Genomic DNA, 19,095 nt, shown 5'->3' with positions numbered 1-19,095 from the left:
GCGGGACTGAGGAGCCAGGCCCGCTGCTGCGCCCGCCTTCTCCTGTCCTCACTGTGGCCTTCAGTGAGCTCGAGGGGCCTCCCAGGGGCTCGGTGGCCAAGAATCCAGCTGCCAACACAGGAGATGCGGGTCCAATCCCTGGGTGAGGAAGATCCCCTGGGGCAGGGCATGGCACCCCACTCCAGTGTTCCTGCCTGGAGAATCCCATGGACAGAGCAGCCTGGTGGGTACAGTCCATGTACCCACAGACCGCAGAGTCGGCACGACTGATCACGCATGCAGTGAGCCAGCAGGGTCAGGTACTTAGTTTATTTATCCAGCCTCCTCCTGCTCCCAAGCCCTGGTGGCGTGACTCATGCAGCTGCACCTTTGGGTCTGGGAAACAGCCCTCCTCCTCCGCGGGAGGCGGGCAGTGGCCAGAGGAGGACGCGGGCCTGCGTGGAGGGCACTTTCATCCCGTGGGGCGTGGGCGTGCGGCCAGGAGAGGGTTTTCTGTCTCCAGTGGAGCGGCAGTTCTCAGCTGGGGCCACTGTGCCCCGGAGTCATCTTTAGTTCCCAGGACAGAGGAGGAGGCGTGCGTGGGTGCACCTCGCATCTAGTGGGGGAAAGGCCAGGGATGCTGCTGACGTCCTGCCATGCACGGGGCGGGGGCTCCCGCCCCCAAAGGGTTATCCCGCTCGGAGGCCGGCGGTGCTGGGGAGACACGCCCCAGGGACCCCTCCATCCTTCCTGCTCCCGCGTGTGTTGAGAGAAAGGTGACGCTCTGCCGCCGCCTCGTGGACACCAGGGGGAGCGCAAGGAGGTGGGCTGGGCGCCTGCTCCTGGGGCCGCGGGATTAAACCTGGACTCCTCCAGTCACCGACTAGTCCCCCAGTGAACAGGGGAGGTTCTGCACAGTGACCCCAGGCCAGGCGTTCGGGGACTTGTGGCTTAGAGGACCAGCTGACATGGCCTCACCTCCCCCCCGTCCCCGACTTTATCCACCTGGAGAAAATGACAAGGGAAGAGCCCAGAGTCATCTAGGACGCAGTACGGATGCCCCCACCCCAGGGCCCCAGCCCCACCACGGCCAGACGTACTGGGGTGGTCAGGGCGATGCCCCTGGGTTTGCAAAGGGTCACCCTCCAGGGCTTCCCTGTGGCTCAGTGGTAAAGAATCCGCCTGCCAATGCAGACGGGAACATCCCCTGGTGGAGGAAATGGCAACCCCCTCCAGGATTCTTGCCTGGAGAGTCCCGTGGACAGAGGGGCCTGGTGAGCTACAGTACCCGGGGTGGCAGAGAGGCGATGGGCCCCTCCAGAAGTGGGCCCCTGACCTCTTGCCCTGCCTTTCCCTGCTGCAAATCTAGAAGTAAACGTGCACGTAACCGTGCATCGTATGTTAGATTCCACGTCGAATGACAACCACACGGCATCTGCCTTTCTCTTTCTGACAGATTTAGTGTGATCCTCTCTGGGTCCACCCACGTCACTGCAAATGGCAAGATTTCATTCTTTTTATGGCCGAGGAATATTCCATTGTATGTTTTCTTTATCCGTTCATCTCTCGATGGATACTTAGGTTGTTGTTGTCTTTGGTTATTGTAAATAGTGCTCCTAAGATTATTGGGGTGCAGGGTTGTTTTTTCTGTTTGTTTTTTTCAAATTACAGAGTTTTCTCTGGATGACTAAACGACTTTCTGTGACACCAGACCAATGTCAACATCCATCGGTCTTTGTTTCCTTCTCTGTAAAACAGGAAAAATATTACCTACCTCGTGGTTGCTTTGAGGAGGAGACTCTGGCAGACCAGTTCTTTACTACACTAAGTGATAAATTCAACATTGTGTTTATACCTCTGATGTTCAGTGATAGTCACATCCTCCTTTGAAATTCAGATATGCACTTAAAAAAATTTTTAAAACATCAAGAGAGTTGTGACTTTTTTAAAGACCCAAGTCCTCCCTCGTCTGCTCTGGAGTCACACCCCCATCAGTCAAGAAGGCACTGGATGCTTCTTCCAAATGCTCAGTGTTTATTCAGTCCTCCCCACGTGTTCAGGTAGGGCACACGCTTCACAGATAGCTGAGGTCCCAGGACGTCAGAGGCAGACACCAACAACCGGGCTGAAGTGGATACTCGGGAACCACCACCAGTGAGGCTTTGTGAGGCTCAGGAGTCGTCACCCGTCTCCTGAAGGGTCCCCAGCAGAGCGGGGGTGGGCGGAGGGTCCTCCCGGCTTCAGGATCTCCACCAGCGCCGGTCCTCCTCCTCCTCTGAGTACCAGGCGTCACTGATAACCACGTGGGGCTTTAGTCTCTGCACCTGCTCCAGCAGCCTTCTTACTCGGGCCGGGTACTGCTCTTTCCACAGCCTGGGGAGGGGGCAGAAAGGGGCCTCCTTACTCTGGGAATTTGCTTCTGACGCCTCTCCCTTCCTCAGCACTGCTGGACACCACCCTGCCCAAGGGTCTGAAACCTCTTGCACTGTTGCGAACAGAAAGTGCCTCCCCCCTAGAATAAAACTCAGCCCCCACCCTGTTTAAAAAATCAAATTCTGTATTTTTTAGGGCTTCCAAGGTGGCTCAGATGGTAAAGAATCTGCCTGCAACGTAGGAGACCCGAGTTCCATCCCTGGGTCAGGAAGATCCCTGGAGAAGGGACTAACAACCCACTCCAGTGTTCTTGCCTAGAGAATCCCCATGGACAGAGGAGCCTGGCAGGCTACAGTCCATGGGCTCACAATAGAGTCAGACACGACTTGGCAACCAGACTACCACCAAGGCCACAAGTGGGATGGCCGGACCCTGCAGCAATTCTCCTTTTGGTTTTTTTGGAAGATAACAAACATTTTGTTTGTATGTTTGCATTTCAGAAGCCATCTCTGGGGACTCACCCGATGGTCTGTAGCTTAGATGTGGGATGCATGAAGGCCGAACACAGCGTCGTCATTGCTCTGAGACCGAGGTCGTTGTGCATCAGGTTCAGGCTGGCCAGGTGCTGGCTGCAGGTGAGGGCGGCGGAGAGGGCCTTGCAGCCTTCGGAGGTCAGTCCACACGCCTCCAACCTGCAGGGTCAGCACAGCCAAGAAAGACCCTGCCATCTGAGAGCCTCCCTCCAACCGGTATTTGACTTCCACTACAGTCTTATTTATTTATTTTAGATAGCTGTCTCTTATTTGTTATCATTATTTGGGCTCCCCCTGGTGCACTCAGATGGTAAAGAATCTGCCTGCCAATGCAGGAGACCCAGGTTCGATCCCGGGGTCGTGAAGATGCCCTGGAGAAGGGAATGGTAACCCGCTCTGGTATTCTTGCCTATACAACATTTTTAAAAATTTTATTTTAAAGAGATATCTCTTATTATTATCATCATTATTATTTGGCTGTGCCACACGGCATGCGGGATCTTAGTTCCCCAACAAGGGATCGAGCCCATGCCCCCCACTTTGGAAGCACAGAGTCTGAACCACTGGACCCCCAGGGAATTGCCCTACTGCAATTTAAAAAGTGCCATGGAATACGATTCAGCTATAAAAGAACAAAATCTTGCCATCCGCAACAACATGGCTGGACCTGGAAGGTATTATGCGTGGTGAAGGAAGCCCGAGAAAGACAGACACTGTATGTTCCTACTTAAGTGTGGGATCTAAAAAATAAAGTGAATGAATGAAGAAAGCAGAAAGGGAGTCACGGGTACAGAGAACAAACTAGTGGTTACCAGTGGGGAGGTCTTTTTTAATTGTTGAGCATTTTTTACGGGAGTATCAGTTCAGTTCAGTTCAGCCGCTCGGTCGTGTCCGACTGGTTGATTTATAATGCATTAGCTGCAGGGGTGCACCAAAGTGACTGAGTGACACCGTACATAGCTCCACTGTTTTTCAGATTCTTTTCCCACAGAGGCTATTACAGAATACTGAGCAGCGTTCCCCGGGCTCTGCAGTAGGCCCCTGCTGGTTCTTTGTTTCATGCCCAGTGCTTTGTGTATGTTAATCCCCACCTCCTCACGCATCCCTCTCCACCGCCCCTGGCCCTCTGCTAGCCGTTAGTTTGTCTCCTGTCCGTGAGTGTGTCTCTGTTTCATAAGTAAGCTCGCTGGACCGTTTCTCAAGACCCCACATTTAGGTGACATCATGTGGCATCTGTCCTTCTCGGCCCAACTCACTTCATTCAGTGTGACCATCTCTGGGTCCATCCACGCTGCTGCAGACGGCATTAGCTCATCCTTTTTCAGGGCTGCGTAATAGTCCACTGCAGATGCCGGCACGCTGTTCTAACAAGCCTCGGGTGATTCTGATGCTTTCGAGAGTGTGGGCTCCACCCGTGTCCTCATTTGCTTTTTGATCCATCCTTCTCACTAGGCCAGCAATGCCAGGGCCTGTACCCCACCACCATCTGGCGCTGTGTCCAGCAAACCCTTACCTACTTAGTTCTTACCACCTCCAGACCATGTTCTCTGGCATTCACTATCTCATTCACGCATATACAGGGGCCCAGTCGGACTGGATGCCTTGGTCTGCCCCTCTGCCGAGGCTGGGCTCTCATTCGATGGGACAGTGAACAGAAGCCGCTCTTTGTGGGAGCGACGTCATGTCTGGGGTCCCCTCCCCCTGCACCCAGCCCTCTGGGAGGTGGTCGCAGGACCGTACCCGAGTCTTGTCAGGGAGTTCTTCTGCTTCAGTCCCTCGCACAGCGCTGCAATCCCCTCGTCACCCAGGGCGTTGGCGGCCAGATCCAGGCTTCTCAGGCGCTGACTCCTCATGATCACGTGGGACAGGCTCTTGCAGCAGGCGGCGGTGAGGCAGCACTTCACCAAACTGCGAGAAGCGGGAAGGGGGAGGGGAGGGAGAGCCGGGGAGAGCTGGAGGTGGGGGGAGGGAGAGCAAGACGGGGGCGCAGAGACGGGCCCTAGAACTAACTCGGGGCGCCCTCTCTTCCGACCGTCTAGAGCCTCAGGCCCCCGTACGGTAGACTCGATCTCCGACAAGCGGGGAAGCTTACTCCAGGTCCCGGAGCGGACAGGACGGCTCCATCATGACCTCGCACAGAAGGTTCATCCCGGGATCTTCCAGGGGATTCATGCTGAGGCTCAGGTGTGTCAGATGTCTGTTGCCCATGAGCGCAAAGCCAAGGAAGCCACAGCCAGCCACGTCCAGGCTGCACGCGTGTAGTCTGCGGGCACACACAGAGGACGGTCACGTGTGTGCCTCAGTGTGGCCTCGGCCTTTCAGATGGCCCCCGGGGACGGCGCTGAGGGTACGGAGGCTGGAAGGTGCCTTAGAGAAAACGTGTGTGTTCCCTAGCTCCCTGCAGGCACGAGGTGCAGTGCTGTGGGCCGTGAGTTCCACGTTTGCTGTTTAGTCGCCAAGTCGTGTCCGACTCTTGGCAACCCCATGGACTGTAGCCCACCAGGCTCCTCTGGCCATGGGATTCTCCAGGCAAGAATACTGGAGCGGGTTGCCATTTCCTCCTCCAGGGGATCTTCCCCACCCAGGGAGGAATCTCCTGCATTGGCAGGCGGATTCTTTACCACTGAGTCCCCAGGGAAGCCTGAGTTCAACGTTAATGATTCAATAATATGTATTACATAAGGTGTCTGTAAACAGAAACACACAAGACAAGGTTAGGTATTGACTGAAGAAAATACAGCACAGATGAACTTTTCTCTGAAACCCAAACAGACCCACAGACGTGGTGGCCAAGGGGCAGGGGTGTTTGGGGAGGAAGGATTGGGAGTCTGGGGTCAGCAGACGTGAGCTATTACATGCAGGATGGGTGAACAACAGCGTCCTACCGCATAGCACAGGAAGCATATTCAACATCATGTGACAAGCCGTAATGGAAAAGCGTTTTGAAAAAGAATTGAGTCACTTGCGCAATTAACAGAAATTAACACAACATGCTAAATCAACTCTACTTCAGTAAAAGAAATTTTTAAAAAATGCTGTGCCCAGAGGCGCCCAGGAACCTAAGCCTGTATTCTCCCAGGAGAGTCACTCATCCTGTGTTCACCCGACCCGTACTCATGGCAACGTTACAGAACAGGACTGCCGGGAGTAAAGAGACGCGGCTGTGTTTGGGTGAATGAGGACTTCCCGCTTGAAGGAAACACAGGGGCAGAGGTGGAACGTTCCAGGCTAGGAGCTGTCGGGAGGGGGCAGGACCGTCTCCCCACTGCTCTGCGCTCACTGTAATAGAGCTGTGGACGCTCTGGGGGCCGCGGGGTGGACTCACGCCAGCTTCTGCAGACCGCAGCTGGGGAGCTTCACGGCCCGACACAGCAGGCTCATGCCTTCGCTCCCCAGTTCATCGCCCGACAGGCACAGGTGTGTCAAGCTCTGGTTCTCGATGAGAGCGGAGGCCAGGTCCTGGCAGGCGGCGGCTGTGAGCCCGCAGTTCCCCAGGCTGCGAGGAGAGAGGCCAGAAAGGAGATGACGGCTCGGCCGGTGAAGAACCCGCCTGCCAGTGCAGGAGACCCCAGAGTCGTGAGTCCCATCCCTGGGTCGGGAGGATCCCCTGGAGGAGGGCACGGCAACCCCTTCCAGTATCCTTGCCTGGAGAATCCCATGGACAGAGGAGCTTGGTGGGCTACCGTCTATGGGGTCGCAAAAGAGTCGGACATGACTTAGTGATTAAAACAGACATAAACAAACTCCCACAAAGAGCTCCCCACAGGAGGTCCTCCCTCCCCATTCTAACCCTCAGCTTATGCGTCAGCCAGCTCCCCTCCCTTCCCCGCCCCACCCCACCCCACCCCAGTGACTTGGACGATTGCAAGGGAAGATAGGTCTGGTGAACAGAAGTACCACTCACATCAGCTTCTGCAGGGTGCAGGGTGTGACCTTCATGGCGTCACAGAGAGACTTCACGCCCTGGTCCGCCACCTTATTTCCCATGAGGCTGAGGGATTTCAGGCTGACGGATGTAGCAAGCACTTGGGAGATCGCCCGGCAAGAGGCTTGGGTTAATCCACAGTGATCCAACCTGCAGAGACAGGCAACGTGAAGTACATCCCCACCTCTCCCCAGAAGCAGCCCACCTTGCCCCCATCAGCCGCCCCGTCCCTTTGGCTGGTTCCTGGGCGCTCTCTGCTCTGGCCCGAGGGTCCCAGCATTTGCTGTGCCTCTTCGCAGCCTCGGATCTTTTTGTGGTTCAGTTTTCCGTTCACCCTCCGGGATGCCACCTCATCCGAGTAAGTTGGTCTCACCACCTTCCCTACCATGCCTGCCTGCCCTCCTCTGCCCCGTCCTCTTGTCCCCATATTACTTTACTCACAGCAGTGACCACCAGCTGACTTTTGTACGTTTATCTGACCTATAACACTGTGTGAGTTCAGGGTGTCAGCGGGCTGATGTGATATGTTGATACTTTGCGGTGTGACTGCCAAGGTAGCATCAGCTGACATCTCTATCACGTCACACAGGATCATTTTTCTTTTTTTGGTAGCAATCATTAAGATGTATTCTTTCAGCAATTTTGGTGTTTATAATACAGGGTTGAGGGATGTCAGTCAATAAAGCTGAACAGACCTCATGTTTCTCTGTCTCAAAATACACCCAAAGCACCAAGTAGCCCTGGTTTTTAGTCCCAGCGAATCTAACTGGCAACACACACAGCCAGGACATCACAAACGGGCAGTAACTGGGATGTCTCTGGAATGGTGAACGACGACACTAACTGTGCACGCCCGAATCACCGTGTGTGTGTGGGGGGCTCGGTCAGCCCCACTCTGCCCCCGACGCCCCCCCGTCCAGGCTGCCGCAGGACCCCGAGCAGAGTTCCACGTGCTGTACGCGCACTGGGCTTTTAGTGGCGGCACGCGGGGTCTCGTTCCCTGACCAGGGATCGCACCTGGGCGCCCTGCATTGGAGGCGCACAGTCTTAGCCGCTGCACCTCCAGGGAAGCCCCCGGAACGTGCTTTTTACTGTGAGATACACACGACACAAAACGTACCATCTTCACCCTTTCTCGGTGTACAGTTTGGCGGCGTTTATTACATACACACGGCTGTGCATTCATCCCCGCCAGCCATACCCAGACTGCCAAGCCTTTGTCAAACCTCAGCAGCTTTCTGCGAAAGCGTATGTCAAAATAAAAAGTGAAACACTAAGGCCCTGAACCCCAGGAAGCGGAAGCCGTCCCCAGAGCCTGACTCGCCTCAGAGACTCCAGCGCGCAGTGCGGGTGCCTGAGGGCCTCACACGCCATCAGAACCTCCTCCTCTCTCAGGCTGGAGCCTGTCAGGTCCAAGTGCTTAATGTTTCGGTTGACAATCAGAGTCATCCAGAGGTGACGGAGACCAGGGGTAACCCGAGCCCCCTTAAATCTACAGAAGAGAAACGGGAACATGAGTTAAGACGTCTGGGCGACGTTTCATTGTATCCTCATCTTTCCTTCTCACTCTTTTCCCATTTCGACTCTGCTCTTTCATTATTTGCATTTACAGTTGCTCCTCAAACAACACAGGTTTAAACCACACCAGTTCATGTGTATGTGGGTTTTTTCTTTCAATAAATATAAAAACACACATGTAGACCATCGTATGTAAAACTGGTATTGAAGTGGACAGCTTATCCATACACAAGAATAAGGTGAGTGCTATTCAGTATAAAATCAATGATGTGTTTGTTTTCTTGCTATTTTAGAACTTTGCTTTCAAAGAATTACATTACTGTACAGAATGCTTTTCTCTCTTATACCCAGAGAAACAGCCTGTCAGCCAATCATTAAAGGTGAGTTTTTTTAAAATATAGCAATGTTTCCAATATTGTAATACGATTGTGACCGTAATACGGATGCCATACAAATTTTGTAACGATTCATTCATCAGTGTCTTGGCAGGGCTACCGTGTGTTGTGGCTTAGTTGCAAAGTCATGTCTGACTCTTTTGGGACCCCGGGGACTGTAGCCCGCCAGGCTCCTCTGTCCATGGGATTCTGCAGGCAAGAAGACTGGAGTGGGTTGCTATTTCCTTCTCCAGGGGATCTTTCCTACCCAGGAATCCATAAAGCAACCTTATTGATGCTTCTTCATTCTCAAGTGTGAATCATTATACCTATATTTATGGTTTTCTTTTTTACATTGTATTTTCATTTTCAATGTCCAGTGTTACACGTATGTATAGACACATATGTAGGTTATACGTATGGCACCTAAAGTGTTTTGTATCACAGCACTGATGGAGGTACTGACACATGATTCATCAGACAGACAACGTAAATATGTGGTATCGATGAATACAGTACTGAAATGAGCCGCCCTCACTACCCCCGCCCCCCGCCCACTAACCAACTCCTATTCATCCTTCAAAACCCTGAGTAAATGAACCCACCTTAGTAATCCCTTCACAAGATCCTTAGTCATTCCCCACCTGTACTTTTGGGAACTTGGTTCCTACACCTTCCACAGCCCTTATTCCCTACAAATACATTCTATAGATCAGTAGGTAGGAGAGGAGAGCCACGACACAGCCATGCAACGGGGGGTGTACGGGGTCGGGAAGCCTCACATCAGGTTCTGTATTTTACAGTCTGGCTGCCGCAGCTTGGCACAGAGGGTCTTCATGGCCTCCTTGGTCAAGACGCTGCCGCTCAGGTCGAGCTGTCGTAGGTTTGGGTGCATGCTGAGCATGGAGCAGAGGTCTTGCCAGCGCTCATCATGGGTCTTCATCTTCAGCCTATAGCAGAGAAGGAAACCAACATTTGTTCACATGGGATGGATTCTGACGTGAGCAACTGCCTCATCCGTGCCCAAGGACAGAAGTAGGGCTGTTAGGATGGGGAGGCTCTCAGAGGCTCCCAGTGGATCTGATCTCATGGTCTGGAGGAGTGTTGTCATAACCAAACTGCCTCCGGAACACTTCCATACCCACGGGGCAGACCGTCAGCTCTCAAGTAAGATCTGTGCTTGAGTTCTGGCTCCCTCTTGAACATCAAAGTGTAGCCACTACGGAAAACGGTGTGGAACTTCCCCCAAAATTAAACCTAGAACTACCATTTGTTGTTCTTGTTCAGTCGACAAGTCATGTCCGACTCTGTGACTCCACGGACTGGAGCATGCCAGCCTTCCCCATCCTGCACTGTTTCCCAGAGTTTGCCCCCAAGTTCGTGTCCATTGAAACGGGGATGCCATCCAACCATCTCACCCTCTACCGTATGATCCAGAAATCCCACTTTGGGGGATGTATCCGGGAGAACTGGAATCAGGATCCCAGAGAGGTATTTGTACATTATTTACGACAGTCAAGATACAGAGCAACCTAAGTGTCCATCGGTGGATAAAGAAAATGTGGTGTGTGTACCCCAGTGTTCAGAGCAGCACTGTTTACAATAGCCAGGACACGGAAGCAACCTCGGTGTCCCCCGATAGAGGGGTGGGATGAAGAAGGTGTGATACATACATACTCAGTGGGATATTACTCAGCCACAAAAAGGAATGAAACGGAGTCAGTTCCAAAGTCTTAGATGAACCCAGAGCCTACCATACAGAGTGACGTAAGTCAGAACGATAAAAACAAATATCGCATGTTAACACACATATATGGAATCTAGAAAGCTGGTACTGATGCATCTATTAGCAGGGCAGGAATAGAGACACAGAGCTAGAGAACACACTTGTGGACCCAGTGGGGGACGGAGAGGCTGGGCTCAGTTCAGCGAGTAGCCTCGAAACATGGACATTAGCATACATAAAACAGATAGCTGGTGGGAATGTGCCGTGGGACGCCGGGAGCTCAGCCCGGCTCTCTGCAATGACCAGGAGGGGTGGGATGGGGTGGGGATAGGAGGGAGGTTCAGAGGCGGGGACATGTGCATTCCTCTGGCTGATTCAAGTGCATTATGGCAGAAACCAGTACAAAACTGTGACGCAATTGTCCTCCAATTAAAAGTACATACATAAAAAGAGAAAATGTGGTATACACACACACACAATGAAATATTATTCGGCCCTGAAAAAAGAAGGAGGCACTGCCATTGGCCATAACAGAGGCGAACTAGAGGACATTGTGCCAAGTGAAATAAGCCAGTCACGGAGAGATGTGTCCGGTCTCACTTAGATTCTCAGTCAGATTCATGGAAGCCAAGCGTGGAGCGGTGGTTGCCCGGGGCTGGGGGTGGGGAACTGGGAGATGCTGGCCTAAGGGTATGAAGTTGCAGTTATCCAGATGAATGCATTCTGGAGATCTAAAGTGTTAACACAATGATGCAGACCCAGGGGGACTGTCTTTAGGTGTTTTCACACACAAAGAAAATCGTAACTATATGAGGAGATGGGTGTGCTGACTAGCTTGACGGTGATTATTTCAGGTACGTCAAAACACCAAGTCATACACCTTACATACTTGCAGTTTTGGTCAGTTATACCTCTCTTGTGTTGGAAAGAAATACAAGAATGGGAACGGCAGAGGTGGGGCACTCACCCTTGGGGAGCCCCGGGCCATGTCTCGGCAAACTCATCCTTTGGTGTCTCTCTGACATCCAGTCGAACTTTCCGTAATTGCTGGCAATGCCGGAGACAGAAGGAAGACACCGTTAAGTCCATCGGCCGGTTCAACTGCAGCCACACTTCTCGGAAGCCGTTTGAGGCCAGGCGAACAAACTCGCCGTCCTGCGTCTCGAAAAGGCAGTAGAAGGCCTCGAGCAAGTCTGGGGGGGCGGCGGCGGCAGCGGGATGCTGACCCAGCAGGCAGATCCAGTGCAGAAGTTGCTGCTTAGCCACAGGGGCGACGGGACAGCCCAGGAGGGTTTCCAGGGCCCGCATCGCCTCCCTGCTCACGAGGCCAAACAGGAACCTCTTCATCTGGACCAGGTGGGCGTTGAGGTCGACTTGCCTGAGCTCCGTCAGGCTCTTGGTGCTCTGTGGGAACAGAGGGCAGCCCTCCCCGTCTCCCTCGACGCCTCGCAGGATATAGAACAAAGCCGCAAAGAACTCTTGGAGGCGGAGGTGGGAGAACGCATAGCCCCTTCTGCAGCGGTCATCGGGGAGAAGGATGCTCGCCTGCTGCAGGGCGGAGAGCTCGGGCCCCTGCAGTCCGTGGACGCCCAGGTCGTCGGCGTCAAACACGAACTTCGCGTTCCACACGCCGTCCGCGGCCAGCCGGCACAAGCCCTTCAGGGCAATGCATTCTTCCTGGCTCAGCACGCGCCGCCCAGCGTCTTTGGGAGTCAGTCGATGGAACACGAAAGTGGCGTACAAGCCCGTGAGGGTCTGGCTGGAGGTGGGAAGGCCTTGCCTTGGTTCCCCCTGCAGCTCAAGGGCCTCCCGGATCAGGGCGCACACCACGGGTACCTGATACTGGTCAAGCACCTCCTGGAGGTCTGCCCCCGTGTGCCACGCTCGCGTCTTCCAATGGCCGTGCTTCCCACCGCGGAGGAGCAACCGCATCCTGTGTTCCACTGGGAAGCCCCCGACCCACAGGTAACGGGGAGACCGGAGCAGGGCTTGGAGCCTCTGGAGGCCTGCGTCCCGGACAGTGAGGAGGAGGGCGCACTCGGGGAGCAGGACTTTCTTCAGCAGGCTGTGCGCCAGGACGGCCGCGGGCTGCCTCTCTGCCCAGTCGGCCGACAGGCTGGAGTCCTGGTCTCCGAAGGCGAGCTCCAGCTCCTCGAGTCCGTCCACCACGATCAAGAGCCTTTCGGGCTGGGACAGGACCTTCTCCACCGGCACCGGGGCGTCCGGCCACTCCCTGGAGATGAGCTCCGCGAAGCTGGTCTCCCTGGACCCCTGGAGGTCTCTGGCGCGGAGAAGGAAGACGTAGGAGAACAAGTCCTGGTAGAGGTCGCCTTGCGCCCAGAACAGCAGGAGCCTCTGGGCCAGCGTGGACTTCCCGACCCCCGGGGGTCCATGCAGAACCACAGTGAGAGGCCGGAAGCCCCCCCGGGGGTCTGGGTTAAATGCTCCCGACAGCGCGTGCGGGTCCAGACACTCGGAGGCAAATTCTTCAAAGCGCTGGGGTGTGTCCAGCCTGGTGGAGAATGTCGTCATCACGTGGATCCGGTAGTCCCAGGAGTCCCGTGGGTCCCCTCTGGGGCCTGTGTGGGACGGAAGAGAGGGGAAGAATGGGACTGGGTGTGAAGAGAGGGTTTTATCGAGAAACAAGCAAAGATGTAAAACAAAGACTGCAGACCTAGTGGATGCGAAGACAGCCAGCCTGCCTCTGGGGCGCTTTCGTTTCTTCCTAGCAATGTGCATATAAGGATCTCTGTCCCTAAGATCACTTTCTCAGAGCAGACGGATGTCCTGGGAAATAGATCTGTGTCCCTTTAACTGAACCTCTCTTTCCCGCACTTCACACCTGAGGCTTTACCTGTTTCTCTGTCTCCCCGCTATAGACTGTGCCAGAGGCTTTGCTGCTTGCTACTGTATCTTTGGGGTAAAGAATCTGCCTGCAATGCAGAAGACGCAGGAGATGAGGGTTCAATCCCTGGGTGGGGAAGGTACCCTGGAGGAGGAAATGGCAACCCACTCCAGTATTCTTGCCTGGAGAATCCCCATGGACTGAGGAGCCTGGCGGGCTACAGTCCTTGTTGCCATTTCCTCCTCCAGGGGATCTTCCTGATCCCGGGATCAGATCTGGGTTTCCTGCATTGCCAGGTAGATTCTTTACTACTGAACCACCTGGGAAGCCCCGCTAATACCTTAGTTATCACTACCAGGACTTCCCAGGTGATCCAGTGGTTAAGACTTCACCTTCTAATTCAGGGGTTGTGGGTTTGATCCCTGGTCAGGGACCTAAAATCTCACATACCTCAGGGCCAAAAAACAAAAACAAAAAAAATATAAAGCAGAGGCAATATTGCAACAAATTCAATACAGACTTTAAAAATGGTCCACATCAAAAAAAAATTTTTCCACAATCACATCCTTGAATATAAATGTTAAGAGCAGCATAATTCACACACATCCATTTTTCCACCACTTCTTCTCTCCCCATGACCCCCAACTAACCTGGCAGTTCTTTCACGCTTGGACCTTGGTCAGTCTTTGCTGGTGCAGAATCTTCTGCTATTTCAGCCAGTAGATACTCTGCAATCAAGGACAGGTGAGACAGTGTCTCAATAACGTCACGGCAGCTACCCTCATCAGGGGTGAAAGCATCCCCAGCCCAAAATACTGAAGGGAACCCACACATCTCAGTTCATTCCCCGATTCGTCTGCAGCAAGGAAAATAGAGACACAGGGCCCATGACAGTCTCAACACGGCGGCTCGGGTGGGGTACTGATCAGTCAACATCCACGCTTATTTTGATTTTGTAACCCTCATTTCCTACAGTGACAGATTTTATTATCCTGGGCTCCAAAGTCACTGCAGACAGTTACTGCAGCCATGAAATTAAAAGACACTTGCTCCCTGGAAGGAAAGCTATGAGAAACCTAGACAGCACATTAAAAAGCAGAGATTTCACTTTGCTGACAGAGGTCCTTACAGTCAGGGCTATGGTTTTCCCAGTAGTCATGTGTGGATGTGAGAGCTGGACCATAAAGAAGGTTGAGCGCCAAAGAATTGATGCTTCAAATGGTGGTGCTGAAGAAGACTCTTGAGAGGCCCCTGGACTGCAAGGAGATCAAACCAGTCCATCCTAAAGGAAATCAGTCCTGGGTGTTCATTGGAAGGACTGATGCTGAAGCTGAAACTCCAATACTTTGGCCACCTGATGCAAAGAGCTGACTCAATGGAAAAGACCCTGATGCTGGGGAAAATTGAAGGCAGGAGGAGAAGGGGACGACAGAGGAAGAGATGGTTGGATGGCATCACTGACTCAGTGGACATGAGTCTGACCAATCTCTGGGAGTTGGTGATGGACAGGGAGGCCTGGCGTGCTGCAGTCCATGGGGTCTCAAAGTCAGACATGGCTGAGTAACTGAACAACAACAATTTCCTGTGAATACTACTAACATGTTTTCCACCCAGGGATTTTTTTTGAGGCTCATAAGGAAAACTGTTCAAGCCCTTTACAGCCACAACGGATGAGCTACATCTAGGCGTGTACTACCTGTAAGTCTTTAGAGCCAATTTGGATGCTCACACTTGGGACTCTTAAGTTTTTGTCCACAGTTGAAGGAGAGAATTCCTCCTGATAAAGGAGAGCTAATTTTTTTTTCTACGCCTTCTCCTAAATACCTTAAGATAACCACAGAATTTTGGTTAGAATATGGATATGCTAGAATCCACATGCTGGAATATGGGTACCAACATTACGAGGGAGGGCAATCCTTAGAGAAGTTCCTTGAACCTTAGTCTCTAAATCTAAGGCAAGAAATAAGGGAGACACCCATTCCAAAGCTGTTAGTGTTGTTAAAAATGCCTCAGACCTAGGGATACACACAGGCTGAAAGTGAAGGGCTGGAAAAAGATATTCCATGCAAACGGACGTCAAAAGAAGCAGGAGTAGCAATACTCATATTAGATAGAACAGACTTTGACATAAGGCACTCCCCAGGTGGTGCTAGTGGTAAAGAATCTGCTTGCCAATGCAGGAGACGTGAGAGACTTGGGCCTGATCCCTGGGTCAGCAAAAGCCCCTGGAGGAGGAAACGGCAACCCACTCCGATATTCTTGTCTGGAAAACTCCAGGAAGATGGACAGAGGAGCCTGGCAGGCTACAGTCCATGGGGTTGCAAAGAGTCAGACACGACTGAGCACATACACAACACAACAGACAAGGAAGGCCACGACATAATGACTGAGGGATCTGTCCAAGACGAAGATGTAACAATTATAAAGATACATGCACCCAGCATAGCAGCACCTCAATGCATGAGGCAAACTCTAGCAACGATCAGAGGGGAAATGGACAGCAACAAGATAGCAGTGGGGGACTTCCGTACCCCACTCACTCCGAAGGACAGGTCTTCCAGACAGAAAATTAGTTAAGGAAAAACAAGATGAAGATTCACTTTCTTATTGGACCTTGCCAACAGCATGTATAAGCAGCACAATTACTGTTCCCCAGATGTAGAGAAGGAGAGAATTTGCCAGAAGTCACGCATGTCGGGGGCACCAGAGCCCTGGCTTGGCACTTTTGGCTCCACGTCCCGTCTGCTGCCTTTAACCCACTGGGCAGATCTATCTTCTCTTTCATTGTTTCACGGGCTGGAGATGACTCGGGTTTCCAGCGAGGCAGGCTGAGCAGTGAGTGAGTTCTAGTTCAGAGTACTGCGGTAGAGATGGACTCCCCCCCACAACCCCCGAGGAACCAACAGTACCTTCCCCATCCCCTGGGAACTTGAGGTCACCCCCCGTTTCCCCTACCCCCGAGGTCTGCCCCGATCTCACTCACTTTTCATCTCGTCCCTTGCCATCTCAGACAGTGCCGACAGGCTCATCTTTTCAAAGACGTCGATGGATGTCTTCCAGGCGAGAGAGGCTCTGCAATGCTCATGCATGAGGGAGGCGAGGGACTCCGCATCGGCCCTGTCCACCTGGGCCAGTGGCAGGGACCACGCTGCCGGTTCTGACACGTGCTCCTTCAGGAGGGCCTTAAACGTCTGGAACTCCTCTTCGCCCAGCTGCTCGAAACACCACTGCAGTCCGTAATTGGAGAAGGGGGCTATTTTGGCTTCTCTCATCTTGATGCAAGGCTGAGAGTGCTCAGCTAGAATGGAAAAGTAGTCTTTGGTAAACAAAGCCAATGGGACCTGTTAGAAGAGTGAAGAGTTAGTTGCTCAGATGTGTGTGACTGTTTGCGACCCCAAGGACTATAGCCCACCAGGCTCCTCTGTCCATGGGAGTCTCCAGGTGGGAATACTGGAGTGGGCTGCTGTTTCCGCCTCCAGGGCATCTTTCCGACCCAGGGATTGAACCCAGGTCTCCTGCATTGCAGGCAGATTCTTCACCTGCCGAGCCCTCGGGGAAGTCATAGAATAAGATTGCAAACACTTGCCAGTGAGTGATGCTGGCTAACAGGCTAGGCTCGGCGGAACTGACAAATAGGTTCCCGTCACTTACTGGAAATCAGTCACAGGCTTTTCAGATCAGTTGTTTCCGGCTGCGCTTGTTAACGTAACCTCCAGCTGCACACAGTAAAGACTTTTGGTATAAAGGTATTCCGAGGACTTCCCTGGGAGTACAGTGGCTAAGTGTCTGCCTGCCAATGCCGGGGACGTGGGATCGATCCCGGGAGGGTCCCCCATGCCGAGGGCAGCTGAGCCCATGCGGCAGAGCTCCGGGGCCCGGGAGCCTCAGCTCCTGATGCTCAAGGGCCCTGAGCCCCTGCTCTGCAGCGAGAGACTAGCCTCCACTCGGAGCCCTCGGGCAGCAACTGGAGAAACGTGTTCTCTACGTTTGCATTCTCTCTCTCTGCGTTCATTTTGTTTAGGAGATAAGTTCATTTGCTGCACGGGGTCTTGAGTGATCCCACGGAAGCTGTTAGGATTACAGGGCCTGAAATCAGACCCCGTTATAATATCGAGTCTTGGTGCCCCCAGGCAAAGGCGTTTCACTCAGTAAGTCGGTTTCCTCCCGAGACAAAGAGCACCCTCAGGACTGTGGGGTGTCGTAGAGCGTGTTGATGACCATACGCCACAGTGAGTGAGCAGAATTAACACAATAACACCCCCAGGCTCCTTTAAGACATGGACACACATCAGCTGGTTCTGACCTTCAAGTCAGAGCACCCCAATTTCCTCCTCCACTTTAGACCAAGGGGCTTGCCAGGTGGTAAAGAATCCGCCTGCCAATGCAGGAGACCTGGGTTCGATCCCTGGGTCGGGAAGATCCCCTGGAAGAGGAAACGCAACCCACTCCAGTACTCTTGCCTGGGAAACCCCATGGACAGAGGAGGCGAGCAGGCTACAGTCCATGGGGTCGCAAAGAGTCAGACACAACTCAGCAGCTAAACAACTTCAGGCCTAGAGGCTGGGAAGAGCTGAGAGATGTGCCGAAATACCCCAAACAGATGTGTCTTGTGGGTGGACTTTTTCATCAAAGCAGAGCAATGGGACACCTCCTTCTCGCTGAGGGTATCTCTGGTCCCTGGGCTCCGACCAGTCTAGCTGGAGAGAGTGGGAGCAGAGAGGAGGGCTCGGCGAGTAGGTTCCAACCAGGAAGGGAGAAAAACAGGGAGAGGAAGATTCCAGGGAGAAGGCAGGAGGAGACGCCCACCGCCCTGACTCCTCACCTCTAGGTCGGGATCCCAGCCGGCAAGCACGTGGTGACGGCCTTTGGGGGATCCGCGCGGTGACGTTCCTGCTGCCTATTGGCTGCTTCGCTGCGCCGGCCCACCCAGGGTAGACGCGGAGCAGCGGCTCTCCGAACCTGCCCGCCCCGCCCCTGCCCGCCTTTCCGGTGACGATGCTCTGTCGGCCTCGGTTCACCTGTGGGGAAGACCCGCGGGTGGGTACAGCCCTCACCTGGTGGGCCCAGAGCAACGGGGGGTGTGTGTGTGTGTGTGTGTTAATTTTACCCGACCTGGCACGCACCGACCACCCTCTGAGCAAGCTGCTGTTGCTTGTTCAGCTGACTTTCTCCATGACACGCTCTTATCTGGATTCCAATGAATTCACAGTATATACATGCTCTGTTGCTCAGGCGTGTCTCACTCTTTGCACCAGGCTCCTCTGTCCATGGGATTCTCCAGGCAAGAACACTGGAGCGGGTTGCCGTGCCCTCCTCCAGGGTATCCTCCCAACCCAAGGATCAAACCCACGTCTCCTGTGTTTCCTGCAGTGGCAGGCAGGTTCTTTACCACTAGCATCACCTGGGAAGCCCCATAGTATATACACCTGTTTGTTACCAAACGAATCTTCTCCAGTGTTCTAAAGTTGTTTTTTTTTTTTTTTTCATTTATTTTTATTAGTTGGAAGCTAATTACGTTACAATATTGTAGTGGTTTTTGTCATACACTGACATGAATCAGCCATGGATTTACATGTGTTCCCCATCGCGATCCCCCCCTCCCACCTCCCTCTCCACCCAATCTTCTCCAGTGTTCTAAAGTTAATCATCGTTAATCACCAAGGGATGCAAACCAAAACCACAGTGAGAGCTCAGCTGACACCTGTCAGAATAGCCATCATCAAAAGGAACACAAATGAGAAGTGTTGGCTCGGATGTGGAGAAAAGGAAAGCCTCGTGCACTGTTGATGGGAATGTAAATTGGTGCAGTCACTGTGGAAGGC

General features: G+C 53.2%; 1 protein-coding gene across 1 annotated transcript; it reads right to left on the bottom strand.

Annotated features, from left to right (window-relative positions):
* Window positions 1-1,995: 1,995 nt before the first annotated feature.
* Window positions 1,996-16,567, bottom strand: NLRP5 (NLR family pyrin domain containing 5). Its single transcript, XM_043900364.1, has 11 exons — window positions 16,257-16,567; window positions 13,924-14,001; window positions 11,396-13,007; window positions 9,485-9,652; window positions 8,135-8,302; window positions 6,790-6,960; window positions 6,211-6,381; window positions 4,978-5,148; window positions 4,626-4,793; window positions 2,874-3,044; window positions 1,996-2,352 (listed from the first exon to the last, which is right to left on the bottom strand). Exons 1-11 carry the CDS (start codon window positions 16,543-16,545, stop codon window positions 2,220-2,222), a joined length of 3,300 nt encoding a protein of 1,099 aa, XP_043756299.1. The 5' UTR covers window positions 16,546-16,567; the 3' UTR covers window positions 1,996-2,219.
* Between the last annotated feature and the right edge of the window lie 2,528 nt (window positions 16,568-19,095).

This window comes from Cervus elaphus, chromosome 4, assembly GCF_910594005.1.
Source record: "Cervus elaphus chromosome 4, mCerEla1.1, whole genome shotgun sequence".
NCBI classification, from domain to species: domain Eukaryota; kingdom Metazoa; phylum Chordata; class Mammalia; order Artiodactyla; family Cervidae; genus Cervus; species Cervus elaphus.
The sequence above is the reverse complement of the archived record's forward strand: the minus strand, read 5'-3'. Positions and strand labels throughout refer to the sequence as shown.

Bases quoted from the DNA above. Each gene is read 5' to 3' on its own strand.
- NLRP5 (XM_043900364.1), bottom strand. From the start codon at position 16,545: ATGAGAGAAGCCAAAATAGCCCCCTTCTCCAATTACGGACTGCAGTGG. The intron at 9,653-11,395 runs GTGAGTGCCCCA...TCTCTGCTATAG, and splicing joins TGGCCCGGGGCTCCCCAAGG to GCTGAAGATGAAGACCCATG. The intron at 5,149-6,210 runs GTGAGTCCACCC...GTGTGCCCGCAG, and splicing joins TGCGGTCTGCAGAAGCTGGC to ACTACACGCGTGCAGCCTGG.